This window comes from Panthera tigris, chromosome A1, assembly GCF_018350195.1.
Source record: "Panthera tigris isolate Pti1 chromosome A1, P.tigris_Pti1_mat1.1, whole genome shotgun sequence".
NCBI classification, from domain to species: domain Eukaryota; kingdom Metazoa; phylum Chordata; class Mammalia; order Carnivora; family Felidae; genus Panthera; species Panthera tigris.
The window spans coordinates 19162121-19180019 of NC_056660.1; the positions used below are offsets into that span (position 1 = coordinate 19162121).

At 43.4% G+C, this 17899-nt stretch overlaps 1 protein-coding gene across 1 annotated transcript in view; it reads left to right on the plus strand.

Moving 5' to 3' along the window:
- Positions 1-3329: 3329 nt before the first annotated feature.
- The window catches only part of NEK5 (NIMA related kinase 5), a 64841-nt gene continuing 50271 nt past the window's right edge, over positions 3330-17899 (plus strand). Inside the window, exons 1-3 of the mRNA XM_007097699.3 lie at positions 3330-3404; positions 3514-3652; positions 12741-12837. Coding sequence (XP_007097761.3) covers positions 3536-3652; positions 12741-12837 — 214 coding nt within the window. The 5' untranslated portion in view covers positions 3330-3404; positions 3514-3535. The remainder of the gene's footprint in view (positions 3405-3513; positions 3653-12740; positions 12838-17899) is intronic.

Genomic DNA, 17899 nt, shown 5'->3' on the forward strand with positions numbered 1-17899 from the left:
CACATGCACACAACTATAGTCGTTCTGTATCTCTCCATCTGTATGTATATTAAGCTAAGGGTGAGTTCATACTGATGTCCTGGAGTCTGATTTAGTACCAAAGGTTCACCCTGGCCTTTCCCCTCGCTCTTCTGTAGCTTCTCTCTCTGATAGTGAGAAACCTGGCCCGAACCATCCACTATCCACTTAACTGCTCAACCCCAGGATACAAATGTAAAGCAGTTTCCAAATAATTAGCCCATACTCCCGTGAGAAACAAATTTCCCAACTAGAGTACAGCATTTATGTGTTGTTCCTAGTGCTTTTAACCTTAGGGTTCCAGTTAAAACACCATTTCCCAGAGTTACTTAGGTTAGCTCCTTTTTAGCCGCTCTCTTGAAGACTTTTCAAGAATTAAGGTAGGCGGGGGTCACTTTAAGGATAGTTCCGGATACTCAGCTTCCATAAATAACAGTATTGGGTACCTCTTAGTCATCTCAAATTTTAGCATCGCCCCAGGGTGTAAATATTTCCAAACCACCAAACAAAGGGAACTTGGAATTATGTATAGTTATTGAGAGACTGAATCTTGATTAGATGACAAATCCTTTCAAAAGTCAGATGGTTTGCAGAGTTTGCTTTTATTATTTAAAAATTTTTTTTTTATTTTTGGGAGAGAGCAGGGGAGGGGCAAAGAGAGAGGGGGACAGAGGATCTGAAGTGGGCTCTGTGCTGATAGCAATCATCCCTGTGTGGGGCCTGAACTCATTAACTATGAGATCATGACCTGAGCCAAAGTCTGGACACTAACCTACTGAGCCACCCAGGTGCCCCAACAGAGTTTTGCTTTTGAGGTACACTTTTAACAAAACTTCTATTATTTATTTAAATGAATGAGATTTCTTAATACTTACAGCTGGGAGGAAGGAAGGAAGGAAGGAAGGAAGGAAAGAAAGGAAAGAAAAAAGGACGGAGGGAAAGAAAAAAGGAAGGAAGGGAGGGATGAAAGAAAAGCAAGAGAATCATTGTTGAACCTTGTCGATTCTAGCAAAAAGTTAGCATTCATCTGTGGATACTAATTGGGAGGAAGAGAAAAATCCATTGACATCTTTAAGAGATGAATTTCCATAACAAATTTACTTTTTATGTTTAATGATTATTTATCAGTGTGATTCATTTTATTTTTACCAGTTATATACTACTAGTAATGTTAATAATTCAATAAAAAAATAAAAGCCTATGATCAGGAAATGTAAATTTCCATTTATATGATAAGGTGATCAATATAACTTTGAAGCAGAAAAACATTACCTATGGGGATACAAGTTTAAGGAGAGAAAGAAATGATGTACGCTTTGTGATTCTCAAAAGAAGCTTACTTAAAAAAAGAGAATGATTGTTGGTTTCAAATTGCTGTAGTTTTTAGATTCCTTTGGATATGTCTTACTTGTGTCAATATTTATAATTGCTGGAAATTACATCCTTTTCAGCTACTTAGACAGGTAATGAAACGTTTTAGACAGCAGCTTGGTGTGCAATTGGGAGTGGGGAATGAGGAGGAGGAGGAGGGGGCCTGTTTGCAGGCCTCAGGGCGGCATCCAGTTTTGTAAAAGAACCCCCATGGAGGCCGCCAGCTGTAGACAAAACAGTCTCCAACCCTTGACAGTATTTGAGACCTTGCACAAAAAACTCTCCTTGACTGGGAGACCACAACCTTGCTGGGTTGTTGCAAACAGAAATAAATATCAAAAACCGCAAACCATCTGGTACGCAAGAAAGAGGCGCGGTGTGCTTGTGTGCTGGGATAGGCACTGGAGTCCCGACCTACGACAAAGTAACTCCAAACTCCCTGGCCCTGGACCCAACTTCTGGGTGGACTGCGTAGACCCCTCCTCTCGCAGCTTGCTCCCGGAGCCCCGCCTGCGTTTTCCCGGGCGGCTCCGCCCCGGCGGTCCGGAAGCGGGGCGGTCCGGGGACCCAGATTCCCCCGGGACGCTTCCCAACCTGCGGAATCGGCTGAACAGGTATGCTGCGGGCGGGACGCCCCGGATCCTAATCCCGAGCTGTCCCCGGAGCTCCGGGAGCCGCGGGGAAAGGGACGAGCCCCTGCGGGGTAGACAGGGCCTGCAGGGGAGCCGTCCGAAGTCCTGGGCCCGCGTCATTCTCCGTGGCAACGTGCGACACGCCGCGCTCCCGCCAGCGTGCAAACTCGGCGCAAGCTCGGCCGCCCACCCGGCGGCCGCCTCCCGGGGTGCTTCTAAGGGAGAAGGCTTGTCCCGAGAGCTGGGGGCTTCCACCCACTGGTGTTGTCTGGGCGGTGGGTCGCCGTCTCTCAGGTACGGGGCTGGTGCCCTCGAGTTCCGATTCCCCAGCCACCTTACTCAAAACCCGATCCTCGGGTGTCTCGGGCCTCCCCTGGCAGCGGAGCTGGTTCCCCCATGCCACCCACGCAGTTGTCCCCCTTCCTACCCTGACACAAATTATCGAAAACATAACCTGCCTGCTCACGCAAGTTTTAAAAGTGGGCATGATGCCCTAATTGCAGTATAAAGAGGAAACGCAAGGGAACCGTTTACAACAAAGTCTGCATTTCAGTCTGCAAATGCTTGGTTAGTCCACACTTGAAGACGTCGTGAAGTAGCCAAGTGCCCGCACCTGGGCAGGGAGGCACCTGACGGTGACCGCCGCCCGCTGTTAGGTTTCGGCTACCAGGAGCAGCGCGGCCAGCGGGGGCGTGATTTTCCACACCGGTGCACGGTTCTTGGTAATTTTCTAAACAAAAAGTGCAGTCAAGCCTTGATTTACATGCAGTTGCATTCCTCGAAAATTCAATGTTCGTTAAAACTGCAAAAAAAAAAAAATCTGTATTTACATGTAAAATGGAATTTGGTTCTAGCCGCAGGTAATTATAAACGGATTTTTCCACGCACCTGAATGTGTGTGGGGATTTGCTAAGGTTGTAAGGCCGCAGGATAATCCTTTATCTTCAGGACTGTTCCTCGCATCGCAGGACATTAGTATCTGAGGCCCAAGCCACTTCTGAATGCCAGAGTGCTTCTCCAACTCTGCCGAGAACAGGAAAACATCCACAAATTCCCAAGGTGTCCCCTAGAGGGCAGCACGTCCCCGGTAAGAAGGGCCGAACTGTAAAACTGCGCGAGCCTTAAAGACATTCCTGCTTTATAGAGATGCCAAGACCCGAGGTGGTGTATCTTTGATTCTCAGAACAATCTTGCACATATGGGAATTGTTATTTCCATTTTAGGAATTGGGAAAGTGAAGTTTTCAGAGATTAAGTGACTTCCCCAAGATCACAACGCTACAGTGTATCAAAGCTGAGTCTGACCTGAGATTCTACCAAAAAGCAGTTTCACTTTGGTTGTCTCCTGTGGCCACAAGGAAAGTTATTTGACTGTCTTGGTGAGGTTGGTAGGAAAATTTTAGCAAAATAAGTTCTTTTACGTTGTAGTGATCAATTTTGTGACTTTATGTTTATGAACAGTGTGTGATAAAATTTCATCGCTCTGATTTCAGGAGCCACCGTGCATTCGAGACCATGGATAAATATGATGTGATTAAGGCCATTGGGGAAGGTGCCTTCGGGAAAGCATTCTTGGCTAAAAGGACATCGGATAGCAAGCACTGTGTTATAAAGGAGATCGATTTTGCAAAGGTAAATTGAAGAAGTTCACATTCTTGTTCATTTTCGGTATTACATTCAACTGGCTTTTAATTAGGTATGAAAAGGAAGCACATTTTTTTTTGCTTGTTTGTTTTCATAGTATGAACTTTAAGCTTCAGTTAACTGGTTTACTCAAACTCCTAAGTCCGTGGTCCAAACAGCAACCAATGATTTTATTAGAAAAAGGAAAGGAGAGGAGAGGAGAGGGGAGGGGAGGGAAAAAGAGGAAAAGAAAAATAAGATTATAGCATCTGGCTCCTGTGGCATTTGAGGGTGGCCTGCAAGGTCTGTGAGATTTCTTCTGCTCTATTGCTTGACTTTTCTGTTTGGCCACAGGGTGGTCCTCTTCCTCTGGCTGTATCTCCATCATCGGGTCCCCTCCACAAAGACTCTTTCTCTAAACGTGAGAAACTGAGGTAGCAACACACCCTCAATCACTCCTTATTGCACTGCCCCATTTTCTGAATGGCACTTATAATCAGGAATTACTTTGCTCACTTATTTCTTCATGCGTTTCTTGTCTGTCTCCTTCAGCATGTAGGACAGTGCCTGGCACGTGATAGGCACTCAAAAACATTTATTGAATGCATTGAATGAATGGAGGAAAACAATGTACTTCTGTTAGCTTAACGATTTTGGAGACTAATGAAATATATTTCATTGAAAAGGAATCATTTTTGTGGAATTCCTCTCAGCATTTGTGTCACCCTCTCTAGTGATGTGTGCATTTCAAATGTTGGGACAACAATGCCCATCGCATGCTAGAATTAATTTTAAGGCAAGTGTTGTTGGTTGTCTTCTGGAGGATTTATGATTGAGGGTAGCAGAAGACCTTCCATACAAAATGTCTGCAAAATGGGGCTTCGGGCTGGCTCAGTTGCTCAATCGGTAAAGCATGTGACTGTTATAAGTCCGAGCCCCACGTTGGGTGTAGAGATTACTTAAAAATAAAATCTTAAAAAAAAAAACAAAAACAAAACCCCCAGATGTGTGCAAAATGGACTTCATAAGTTGCAGCGTGAGCGTACTTAATGCCACTGAATTTCTCATTTAAAATGGTATATATTTATGTTCTATATACTTTACCACAATTCTTAAAAGTTGCAAAGAAAAAAGGACTTCCCAAACTTATGTGAAAGCTCAGATGTAAGTTTGCTGTATAAAACTCAGGGGCGCCTGAGTGGCTCAGTCAGTTAAGCATCTGACTTCGGCTCAGGTCATGATCTCACGGTTAGTGGGTTCGAGCTCTGCGTTGACAGTGTGGAGCCTGCTTGGGATTCTCTCCCCCTCTCTCTGCCTCTCCTTGACTCATGCTTTCTCTCTCTCTCTCTCAAAATAAATAAACAAACGAAAGAAAGCAAGCTCTGGTGTAGATGGTTAGCCTCAGGGAGAATGCTTTATTTACCAATATAAGTCCCTTTTCATGGCTCCGGTGGCATACTTCTACAAGTGTCCTATTATTCTAGCGGCCTGTCAGAGCTTCCTTCTGCAACATTGTTCTGCTCACACTCTCTCGTTTATCTGACTGCTCTTTCTCAGGCCTCCCTGTTTCCTCATCCTCTATCTGTCCCAACCATCTGTTCTTGGCTGACACTCTTCTCTTTCCCTGGGCCATCGCCTCACTGCAGACCTCACCAGGTCGCAGGCCACACTTACAACTCTGTCTCCAATGAGGATACCTTCCAGCACCCTGGTTCTGCATTTCATCTGCTCTGTGCCACACTATGCTCGTGACATTAGTGTCCTTGTGATACCGAGGCTCAAGACTGAGGAGTCATCTCTGAGTTTTTTCTCTCTCCACATCCAATTACTTGCTAAATACCGTTGGCTCTTTCTCTCCCTCGAGTTTGTCTTACTCCTTTCACCAATTCCCTGGGTTACCCAGTAGCTTTGTCACGGCTCCAGCAAAATTTTGATAATGCTCCAGTCATGTCCACAGACCTTCCCGTAGACAGAAGTCATAAAGGAAAAGATGGCTAGATGCATTGTCATCTTTGCATGAAAACATCAAACTTCTGTATGACAAAACTCACCACGAATAAATTCAAAGTTGACAGAATGCCAAAAATATTTGCCAAGTATTGACCTAACGGTGCTAGCCTTTTGTAAATGAATAAAAAGCAAAAAACCCATAACTGAAGAAGTAATCATACTTACTCCTTAGTAAACTAAGAAATAGAAGTCAAACAATTTCACTTTTTGCGTACGCATTTGGGAAGGATTAGAAGGAGTATGAAAGTGGAGGAAGTGGGCACTGTCTCCCTCTACTGGGAGGAAGGTAAATTGGTATCACAATGAAGAGAACTCTGGGTATCAAAGCCTTGGAAGGATCCATGCTGTGTTTGTATTATAGGTCCGCAAAATGTTGTGATGATGAAAACAAAATCAGGCCACCAGCACTTGTGTGTTTGTGTGTGTGCGTGTATGTACTGTTAATGTTACACACACACACACTAACTGATTATTGCTGAGTGATGGGATTTCACCTCCACCATTCCTTTCTGCAGTGTCAGAATTTTAAAATTTTTGTAACGTTTATTTGTTTTTGAGAGGGGAGGGGCATGCGTGGGGGAGGGGCAGAGAGAGAGAGGGAGACACAGAATCCCAAACAGGCTCCAGGCTCTGAGCTGTCAGCATAGAACCCAACACAGGGCTCGAACTTGGTTGGGAACAGGGAGATCATGACCTAGGCTGAAGTCAGATGCTCAACTGACTGAGCCACCCAGGTGCCCCATGAGTTGTATTATTTGTATAAGCAGGAAAGCTGTCTTCATTTTGAATTTTTTTAATGTTTTTATTTTTGAGAGGGAGAGAGAGAGACAGAGTATGAGCAGGGGAGGGGCAGAGAGGAAGACGAAGACACAGAATCTGAATCAGGCTTCAGGCTCTGAGCTCTCAGCATAGAACCCGGCATGGGGCTCAAACTCACAGGCCATGAGATCATGACCTAAGCCAAAGTCGGTTGCTTAACCTACTGAGCCACCTGGGCGTCCCTTCAAAAAGGAAAGGAAAAAAGTATACATCCTAGGATCTAGTACATCTGTTTCTGGGGGTTTATTCAAAGGGAAATCTTCAGAGATGTACAGTTAGAAAGCAACTTAAATGTCCAACAGCTGGGGATTGGTTACATAATTTATGAAAAACAAAGCAGTTCTTAGAAATCATGTTGTAGGTGAAATATTGACATGAGAAATGTCATGGCTTCTGCAAATTGGGAAAACAGTATGTGCACAGTGAGGCAATCTTTGTAAAAATACATATTATCTCTCTCTCCGTCTCAGTATTTATACACACACACATATATTCACATACGTCAAAGGAAGATGTCCTAGATTGCTATAATGTAGGTGGAATGTGGGATTATACTGTACTTTTATATTCTTTCACTCTTCAGATTAGTTTTGACACTCTCGCTGATTTGTTCCCACATTCCATGTCCAGCATCCCTCCCCCGCATGCAAACCCTTTGCACCCTAGCCTCGGTGCTCACCCATGGGGCTCTTTCTTTCAAGAAAGTCTTTGCCCATCTCTAAGCATCAAGATCCCACTTGTTTAGGGCTGAGCTCCAGGAAACCTTCCAGGACCTTCCGACTCAAAATAATCTCTCTCTGTAAACTCCATAGCTTTTTATCCATCATGTTGTTATGTGCTGATTGCCTTCTAGTCTGATGTGCTTTGGCTGGTTTGTGTGTGCGTCTATGCCTTCTCCCCCTTATTAGACTGTGTTTTCTGTGCAGGCAGAATCCAGGCTTTACTCATCTTGGTATTCCACACAGCACTGGTAGGTGTTCAGTACGTTGTTATTGCATAAATAATTCAATTGATAGATACCTTCAGGCCTTCTAATTCTTCTGTTAAGCTGGTACATACTTAGGGATTATAACACCATTTTAATTCTAAGTAAAGAAGAAACTATTTGGGAGGTGAACCCTCTTTAACAATGTATATTAATGCAGTTCATAACGTCTCTCCCATTCTTTAGTATAGATAATAAAAAATTGACCACATTTTTCTAATACAGCACTGATTTTCTTTCATCCTTTTTCTCATGAACCACCCTGGTATCCATCCATCACTAAGGAGAATGTTATGTTAGGCCTCGTCCTTCTTGCTTTTTCGTATGTCTTTCTGTTATTAAATTTGCCTAGCAATGCCTGTGTCCCAGTATTAACATGTATTACTCTTTCTCCCTTTTCTACCCTAATGTAGTTTTTCACCACTTCTCAGCTAAAGAAATCTATGTTTCTTTTCACATCTCCAATCATCTCCAATGCCTCTCCACGCAGTAAACTTTAAACGCCAGAACGTGAATTGCTCATTTTCTTATAGGTACCAAAAATCTAATATTTTTTCTCTTATCATCCTACTATTACCAAGCATATTATTTTGGTTCTTTTTTTTTTTTTTTTTTTTTTTTTTAAAGTAAGCTCTATACCCAAGGTGGGGCTTGAACTCCTGAGATCAACCCTGAGGTCAAGAGTCACATGCTTTCTTAACTGAGCTGGCCAGCCGCATTATTCTTTTGATTCTTGCTTCCAAATATGTGTTGTATATTTTCTTGATTATAAAATAAAAATGTTCATTTTAGAAAATTTTGAAAAGAACCGAAGGGGAAATTAAGACCATTTAGAGGAAAATAAAAATCATTTATAACCTTTCTCTTAATCACTATTAACATTATGGTGAATTTCTCTCCAGGCTATTTTAATTTTTTTTTTAGAGATTATTTATTTTGAGAGAGGGAGCACGTGTGAGCTGGGAGAGACAGAGGGAAAGAGAGAATCCCAAGCAGCCTCTAAGCTGTCAGCGCACAGCCTGATGCAGGGCTCAAACTCACAAACCCAGAGACCATGTCCTGAGCTGAAATCAAAAGTTGGACGCTTAACCAACTGAGCCACCCAGGCACCCCATCTCTGGGCTATTTTTTTTTTTATTTTTAAAAATGTTTTTATTTATTTTTGAGAGACAGAGACAGAGCACAAGTAGGGGGATGGGGTGCAGACAGAGAGGGAGACACACAGTGCAAAGAAAGCTCCAGGTTCCAAGCTCTCAGCACAGAACCTGATGCGGGGCTCAAACCCATAAACCGTGAGATCATGACCTGAGCCAAAGTCAGACACTTAACCGACTGAGCCACCCAGGCATTACCCTGGGCTATTTTTAATGCATAGATACTTTATAAGCTGTTGGAATGATTGGTGCCATGGTGGATATACCCTTCTATTGCAGCTTTTTATTTTTAGCAATATATTGTATTTTCCCAAGTCATTCAATGTGTTCATGTAAAATGTTCTCATAATATTAAATGTTCACAATAATAGTGATAATGGTTACCATTAACTGGGTGCCTATTAGACATTCTGCCATCCTGGGTACTTTACCTGTATCAACTTATTTAATCCTGACAACAACCCTGAAGGGAGATCTCTTGCTTCCCTGTATAGGTAAAAGAGCTGAGGCTCAAAGATGTTAAGTGATTTGCTCAACGATCTTTCTATTTCTTCCTCTGCTCTTTCTGCTCTAACACATTGCCTCCCTTGGTTTGTGATGACTGCATAATACAACATCAGGTTAAAAACACCATCATTTAACTTCTTCTCTTTTTGGACATGTATGTTCGATTTTTGGGGTATGATTAAATACCATGTAATATGTAGAATAGGAGTCACTTTTTTTTTAAATTTTATTTTTTATTTTTTTAAATTTACATCCAAATTAGTTAGCATATAGTGCAGCAATGATTTCAGGAGCCCCTTACCCATTTAGCCCATCCCCCCTCCCACAACCCCTCCCGTAACCCTCAGTTTCTTCTCCATATTTAAAAGTCTCTTCTGTTTTGTCCCCCTCCCTGTTTTTATATTGTTTTTTGTTTCCCTTCCCTTATGTTTAGCTGTTTGAGTCACTTTTTAAGTTTATTTATTTTATTTTAAGAGAGCGAGAGAGTGAGAGTGAGAGAGAGAGAAAGAGAACAAGTGGGGGGAGGGGCAGAGAGAGAGGGAGAGAGAATCCATGCTATCAGCACAGAGTCCAATGCCGGGCTCGATCCCACAAACCGTGAGCTCATGACCTGGGCCAAAATCAAGAGTCAGACGCTTATCTGACTGAGCCACCCAGGCTCCCCTAATATGAGTCATTTTTATTAAACAGACTATGTGCGTTTACCTATATGTGCATTAAATAAAAAGGTTTAGCCTGGGTGGCTCAGTCAGTTAAGTGTCTGGCTCTTGGTTTCTGCTCAGGTCGTGATCTCACAGTTCATGAGCTCAAGTCCTGCATCAGGCTCTGCACTGATGTTGTGGAGCCTGCCTGGGATATTCTCTCTCTCTCTCTCTCTCTCTCTCTCTCTCTCTCTCTCTCTCTCTCCCTCCCTCCCTCTCTCTCCTGTGTACTCTGTCAAGATAAATAAATAAACTTAAAAAAATAAAATTAAAAATTTATAGAAAGGTTTAGCAATTAACAGCAATTACTCCTACGGCATAAGAATTCGTGGAATGAGTGGGGTTGTGGACAAGGGGAAGTTTCATTTCCATTGTGTTCACTTCTGTCTGGCTTCAGATAGTTTTTAAAATCACAAGTGTGTATTATGATAGTAATTAAAACACTAATAATAAGAGTGCCTGCTCAGTCAGTTAAGAGTTGGACTCTTGGTTTCGGCTCAGGTTATGATCTTGAGGTTTTGTGGGTTCAAGCCCCTCATCGGGCTCTGTGCTGACAGTGCAGAGCCTGCCTGGGATTCTCTCTCTCTCTCTCTCTCTCTCTCTCTCTCTCTCTTGCTCTCTCTGCCCCTCCCCCACTTGCACTGTCTCTGTCTCTCTCAAAATAAACAAAATCAACTTAAAAACTAAAATTAAAGAAATAAAAAACTAATAGTAAAACATGGTGATGAAGGTTGTCATAGGAGAATGCTGAAGCACGTTTCTGATTATTTTCTTTGGATAAATTTCTGGAAGAATTACTAAGTCAGATCCTGGAGCATTTTTAAAGTTTCTTAGTACGTCTTATAACACCTCCTTCCCAGGAAAATTTTACCAGTTCATATACTTAACACCAGAAGTCTACGAGTGCTGTTTTGCTGCTGTTTGGATAACCCTGTGTATTAAAATTCTTTTTATCTTTGACCATGTTTTTGATGAGACATGCATGCTATCAAGTTTTGTTTTCATCCTTGCTCTTTTGATTATTGAGTGAGGTTGAATATTTTCTTTTCTCTTTGTCAGTCATTTTTGTTTAGTTTTTGTGAGTTGCCCATTCGTGTATTTTGCCCTATTTCTATTGGCAGATTTGCCTTTCTTTTCTTGTTAATTTGCCAGGACTCCTTTATATATTGTAAATACAGAACTATTTGTCACATACATTGCCAATATTTTTACCTAACCATCAAAATGCAGTGACCTACCTGCATTTGCCTTTTGATTTTGTGTATAATGTTCTTTTGAAAAATAGCAGTTAAAGTAGTTGAGTAGCCAAGTCTATCAACCTGGTAAGAATACTTCAGTTTCTTTTTTTTTTTTTTATGTTTATTTATTTTGGAGGGGGAGAGAGAGAGAGAGAGCGAGTGGGAAAGGGGCAGAGAGAGAGGGTGAGAGAGAATCCCAAGCAGGCTTCACGCTGTCAGTGCAGAGCCCAACACGGGGCTCAAACCCACGAACCACGGGATTACCTGTGCTGAATTCGGATGCTTAACCGACTGAGCCACCCAGGTGCCCCAGTTCCTTTTGGTTTTGAAGCTCATTTGCACCAGCTGTGCAGTTTAATGGGGTGGAAGGAACTGAAGCTTCAAAGCTTCAAAGGCCTTGCTGAAGGGCACACAGGTAGGAGGCAGTCAGGCTGGGATCGAGAACGTTAATTTTTACAAAATCCTTAAATCTCAATGAGGATGAGAAATTTGGGAACTCCCACATCAAGTGTGGGCCAGTGTCGAAGAACATTACAGAGGGAGCAGTGGAGAGGAACCGGGGACCTGCAGAGGCCAGAAGCCAGGGTGGAAATGACAGGGTGGAAATGATGGCAAAAGGTTGAGAAGGAGGAAGTAGAGGTGACAGCAAAGGGTGGCTGCTGCCGCTGACACCAACACCATCGAAAAATACTGGGCAGTAGATGATATAGTGAATAGTAAGAAAGTACATCAAATCAGAAATGAAGTCACAAGAGACAGTTTTTATTTGCAAGTGAAAAATGGTGTCATCTTAACATAGAATTTTACTGGTCTGATTGATGTGATATATGACCTTCTTCTTAAGATTTCATTTGATTCTTCTCAGTAGCGATTGCTGCTGGAACATTGCATTTTTATAAAGAATGTCATTGCTGCTGAAAGATAAATATTCCAATAAGTTTCCTCTAGATGCCTGAATAATTAACACAATGCCACCAATGCGACTGAACCTTTTTTTTTTTTTTTTAACGTTTATTTATTTTTGAGACAGAGAGAGATAGAGCATGAACAGGGGAGGGGCAGAGAGAGAGGGAGACACAGAACCGGAAGCAGGCTCCAGGCTCTAGGCCATCAGCCCAGAGCCCGACGCGGGGCTCGAACTCACGGACCGCGAGATCGTGACCTGAGCTGAAGTCGGGCGCTCAACCGACTGAGCCACCCAGGCGCCCCGAACCTTTTTTTTTTTTAATGTTTATTTATTTTTGAGATGGAAAGAGACAGAGCACAAGCAGGGGAGGGGCAGAGAGAGAGGGAGACACAGAACCTGAAGCAGGCTCCAGGCTCTGAGCGGTCAGCACTGAGCCCGACGCGGGGCTCGAACCCATGAACCGTGAGATCATGACCTGAGCTGAAGTAGGACTCTCAACCGACTTAGCCTCTCAGGCGCCCCACAACTGAACCTTTAAGACAGCACACCTTCACCAGAAATATTTATTTTCTTGTTTACGATTGTCATAAACCATTGGTTAGATACAGATCCGCTCTGCTAATTCTAGGGATGTCATTTCCTGCCACTGTAGATCAGTTTCAGAAGTGGCATTAGGAGCCAGTGAAATTCTGAAGAATTTCAGATAACAGTGAGCAGAACGCATGTTCTCGAAAGCAAGTTATCTTTACAGACTATCCTCTCTTAATATACTTTAGATGCCCACCCAAGAAAAAGAAGCATCAACGAAAGAAGTAGTTCTCCTGGCAAAGATGAAGCATCCCAACATCGTAACCTTCTTCAGTTCGTTTCAAGGTTTGACTTTCTAATGTGCTTCCAGGGTTTTAATAAAGTGTAGTCACGTAGACATCTATAAGGGATACGTTCCTGGGAACTGTGCATAAATTAGGTTTCGTAAACAGACGTTTTCCCGTTTACTTAAATGGTCATTTGAGACATTGACTTTACTTCTTCTCTAGTGAGTTTTCGTAGACGACTTTTCCAAGTTTGTTCAAGTTTTCCTACGTGTCCTTAATTCTTACCGTCTCAGATAGTTAATGATCGGCATGCTAATAACTCCTAGATTGTGGCCTCCAGTAATACACATGTATGTCTCACAATGCACGTTGGCTGTGAGTGGGCAGGGTCTTAAGTCTGGGGCCCAGGTGATGGAGCCGCCCAGGTACGGAGCACGCTGTTCTCCTGAGCCAGAGAAAAGGGCGAGACACAGGGTCCACCACACCATCACCGTCGGAGCCCTGCTAGGATGTGGCCTGTTTCTCACGATCGTTCTGAGCTCACGGTCTTGTTGGCACAGCAGTCCCAATAACATGGTGACGAGGAGGGGATATCCTGCCTCTGAGAGTCCTTGCATGCGCTGGGGCAACAGGTGGGCTGTCCAGTCCTCTTACAGAGAGGCGGCAAACAGCCACGCACCGTGGCCAAGCAAACAGCCAAAGCAGAGGGGGAGAAGCTTTAAGGAAGCAATTCCCTTCCTGTGGATGCCTGAATACAACATCTCTTCTGCCTTCATCCACCACTTGGCTCCAGGGGTAAAAATACAAAACAAAACACGAAAGGAGCATTGGTCAAAGACCATTCACTCACTTAACAAAGTTTTATTGAGTGCCCTCAATGCCAGGCGTTGTTCTGAGAGCCAGGAATATAACAGTGAACAAAACAGGCACAAGGTCCTGTCCTCATGGGGCCTCCATTCTAGGGGGAAGAGACAGACAATAAACACATATCCTGTATGTCAGGAGTGTGTAAGGCTGCACACGGTTCACCGTGGAGCATCCCCGTGCCAGCCCCCAGCACTGGGGTGGGTGCTTCAGTTCACACGTGCTGAGTAGTTAATGGAGCAGGAATGTTACCTAGATGCCTTCAAGCACCCTCAGGGGGTGTAAACATCAGTAAATAAATATACATAGCCCCTACTGTTTGAGCTTTTACACTGTGCAGGGCACTGTGTTTCTTACAATTTTTAAAATATTTATTATTTTTAAAGGGGGGGAGGGCAGAGAGAGAGGGAGACACAGAATCTGAAGCAGGCTCCAGGCTCTGAGCTTGTCAGCACAGAGCCTGATGCGGGGCCCGAACTACGAACCGTGAGATCATGACCTGAGCGGAAGTCAGACGCTCAACTGACTTAGCCACCCAGGTGCCCCATGTTTCTCACAAATTAAAACCTCTGCATTCAGTGTGGCCCTCTTCAACTCCTGGGTATGAACAGGGTTCTTCTGAGGTCTACTTGGGACTTGAGCAGTACATCTGAGCAGGGAGTTGGGTTATTTTGAACAACTTCTAAGGGGCAGCCACTGAATAAGGGCCCTACATTTCTATTCATCGATTCCTAACAAGCCAGAAGACAATCTTTTCCTTATTCCTCGGGTTATTGCTATTATTCCCTCTGTCTGGCTAACGCTCATGCTCAGGCTTTCTCCGAGATCACAGTTCCCGTCAGAGCCCCCTTCCTGACCTTGCACCGCACCTCTGCACTTTGTGTGTGTGTGTGTGTGTGTGTGTGTGTGTGTGTGTGTGTGTGTGTGTGTGTGTGTTTACAGGTATGAATTGGTGTAAGATAGTCCCTGTAAGACAGTAGATCTATTGAATCCTTTTCTCAGCACTGGATCCTCAGCATCTAACACATAGTAGGTGCTTAATATACAATTGCTGAATGAGTACATGGACTGGACCACTTTCACAGAGTGGAATATGTCTTTATGCAAGGTAAATATTTGAGGACCGTTGACATAGATACTGTTTTAAAATCAGAGGTCATTTGTACAGCAGAAATGACCTCTACTGAATCTGTTTATATTGTAAGCTTAAACTTTCTTATGGCAGCTTTATTTTTTGTTTTTGAAGCGTGTGTTTAGGAAAACTAGAGCAATGAGGACAATGGGTTTGCCTGCAGGTTGTTGGGACTTGAAACATGGAGCTTATCTGAAAGCCACAGAACCCTTTGTAGCCCGGGACAGCTCAGAGTCAAGATAAAGCCTTTGTTTACCCTCAACAGCTTGTCTCTGAACAGAACCATGGCTCTAGTTCAGTAAATGTTTATCTATAAAAAGTATGAAGTTTTTGTAAGTTTGAAACAACATATGAATAATAAGGCGATGTAGTGAGATTTTTCCTGAAGCTAAGTTAATTCCATTTAAATTCTTTCAGTAAATATTTATCGAGTGCCTGTTATATGCTAGGCATGTTCTAAGTTTTAGGGATCATCGGTGAACAAAATTGGCCAGTGTCCCCCACACTGTTGTTTTCTGTTGCTGTGTAACAAGTGACCACAAATTCAGTGGCTTGAACCAACACCCATTTATCTTTTCCTAACCTCTCTAGATCACAGGTCTGGGTTTGGTTCTCTGGATTCTCCGCTCAGGGTCTCTCTCTCCACTGGGTCTGCTGTCTCATCAGAGGCTCGGCATTGTCTTCCATGCTTATTCACGGTGCTGGCAGAATTCATCTATTTCACTGGGGTGGGTATGGGCTTCCAGAGGCCAGCTGCCCTTTTGTAGGCCTTCTCTCCCTTGGAATCTCTCACTTCCTCTGTCTCTGACCTCTAGACTTAGATTTGGATGGATGCTGTGTTTAGGTCAAGCCCACCGGTAAAATCTCCTTTTCTATTAACTCAAAGTCAACTGACTTCAGTTATATCAGCAAGATCCCCTTCACTGTATGACATGACATAACCATGGGAGTGATAGCCCATCGTATTTACAGGTTGTACCCTCACTCTGGGGGAGGGAGTCCATAAGGTGTGTGCACTGGGGCCATCTTAGAATTCTGCCTGCTATCGACTGTGGAGTTTTATAGGCCCAGAGGAAAGGGTGGGGAGGGTTGGACAATAAATGTTAACTTAATTAATAAGCACATTGTGTCGTATACTAGAAGGTGATAAGTGCTGTGGCAAAATAAAATAGGGTGAGGCAGGAGTGAGGAAACAAGTTAGAATAGGGCAGTCATTTGAGCAAAGACTTGAAGAGCCATGCTAAACTCTGGGGAAGAGTTTCCTAGGACAGAGCAACAGCCACTGCAAAGGCAGGAGGCAAGAGCAGGCCTGATGGGTTAAAGGATTGGCCAGGAGGCTTTGGGGAGAGGCAATCTGCTGTGGGCCCTGAGCATCTCACACGCGCTTGCTGGGTGTGCCAGGAACGCAGAGCCCTGACCGCTGTCTACCCAGCTACACATTGTGTTTGTAGTGAGCGACACTGACGGATGAGACATTTCCCCCAAGGCGGAGCTGGCTTGTTCACTGCTCACTAAAATGCAGCAGATTCCTCAAGGTCAGTGTTCCTTTCCTGTAACGTGGCCCACTGCAGTGCATATGTTTGTCTAGGCTCACATGTTGTACCTCCGTGGAGTTTGGGGGACACAGAGAACGAGCGCTAACGTGAAGCTCTGACTCCTGCTTTTGCCAAGAGTAATAAAGTCCTTTGCCTCTGGCCCAGGAGTCACATGTCCTGGCATCCGTGAAATAGTCACAGGCTTGTAAATAGTACAGAATCTCATACCTGGCACAGAGCACACTGGGAAGTCAGGGTGAGTAGAGTACAATGAGCAAGGGAGAATAGCAGGAGGTATTTTTATTCTTTAGGCCGATTCTGTGTCCCTCCTTGATGTGGGGTGCTAAAATGCTTTTATTTATGGAATGATGGTGGTAATGGATGATATTTCATCAAGTCTAGAGGCCATTAGTTACAAGATACACCATTCTGTGCTAATTACAAGAAACAATACTGTCAATTAGACCCTAACACAGTGCTTTTTTTTATCACAATTTTGTATTTAATGTGTACTAAAAGAGCCTTTTTAGACTTATTTACTTTCTATTACTCTTGTGCATACATAAAAAGGCAACTATAAGCAAATTAAATTGGTTAAGGTGTAAAAGTTATGCAGGCGGTATAATAACACCAAGACTGCTGGGCCCCCAGCAACCGATTAGAAGATGCCAATGTCTGTAAGATGCAATCCTAACTTTTTAAAAGTGCAGTTTAGAATGAATTAATTACAGCAGTTGTTTTTTAAGTGTTCGAATTTGACAACAGAAAAGTTGCTTAATGTCAGTCCCTACTGTTAGTGTCCCTAAATAGTTTTGAAAGGTCAATGACCCATGAGCTCTATAGTTCCAGAAGTTGCTGCCCTACAATGTGTCTTGTACTTCCTTTTTAGAGAGCACCCTTTTCCTCTTCTCTGCATTTTCAAATATTCTTTAAGATTAAATACAGTCTTAATATTTGCAGAAAGGGACCTCTGTCACCTCTGCTCTGAGCACCTCCAAACGCTTGCTCATGTGGCATATAATCTACTGTATTATTGTGCCAGTGTATTGCATTCTTTATTTCCATCAATGGGATTGGAGGCCGTGAGAACAAAATTCTTTCTCATACCTCTTCCCCCTCCTACGGTGCTTATTCTTCTTAAACAGATGGAAAATTTGAGAACATAAATGATATTTCCAGACAGTTCTAACCCCATTTAAATATGAAATTAACAGTAGCTAGTGGGGAGGCAATGGATATTTAGAGCCAAATGATGCTCATTGACCCAAATAGTTTTTTTTTTTTAACGTTTATTTATTTTTGAGACAGAGACAGAGCATGAACAGGGGAGGGGCAGAGAGAGAGGGAGACACAGAATCCGAAACAGGCTCCAAGCTGTCAGCACAGAGCCTGACGCGGGGCTCGAACTCACGAACTGTGAGATCATGACCTGAGCTGAAGTCAGACGCTTAACCGACCAAGCCACCCAGGCGCCCCCCAAATAGTTTTTTTAAGATGGCTCAGCCATGATTACTTCTGAACCAGCCAATTAATCTCTTTCACGGAAAGCCAGTGTAAGGCTGAGTGAATTGTAGGTTGGTGGAAAGTGA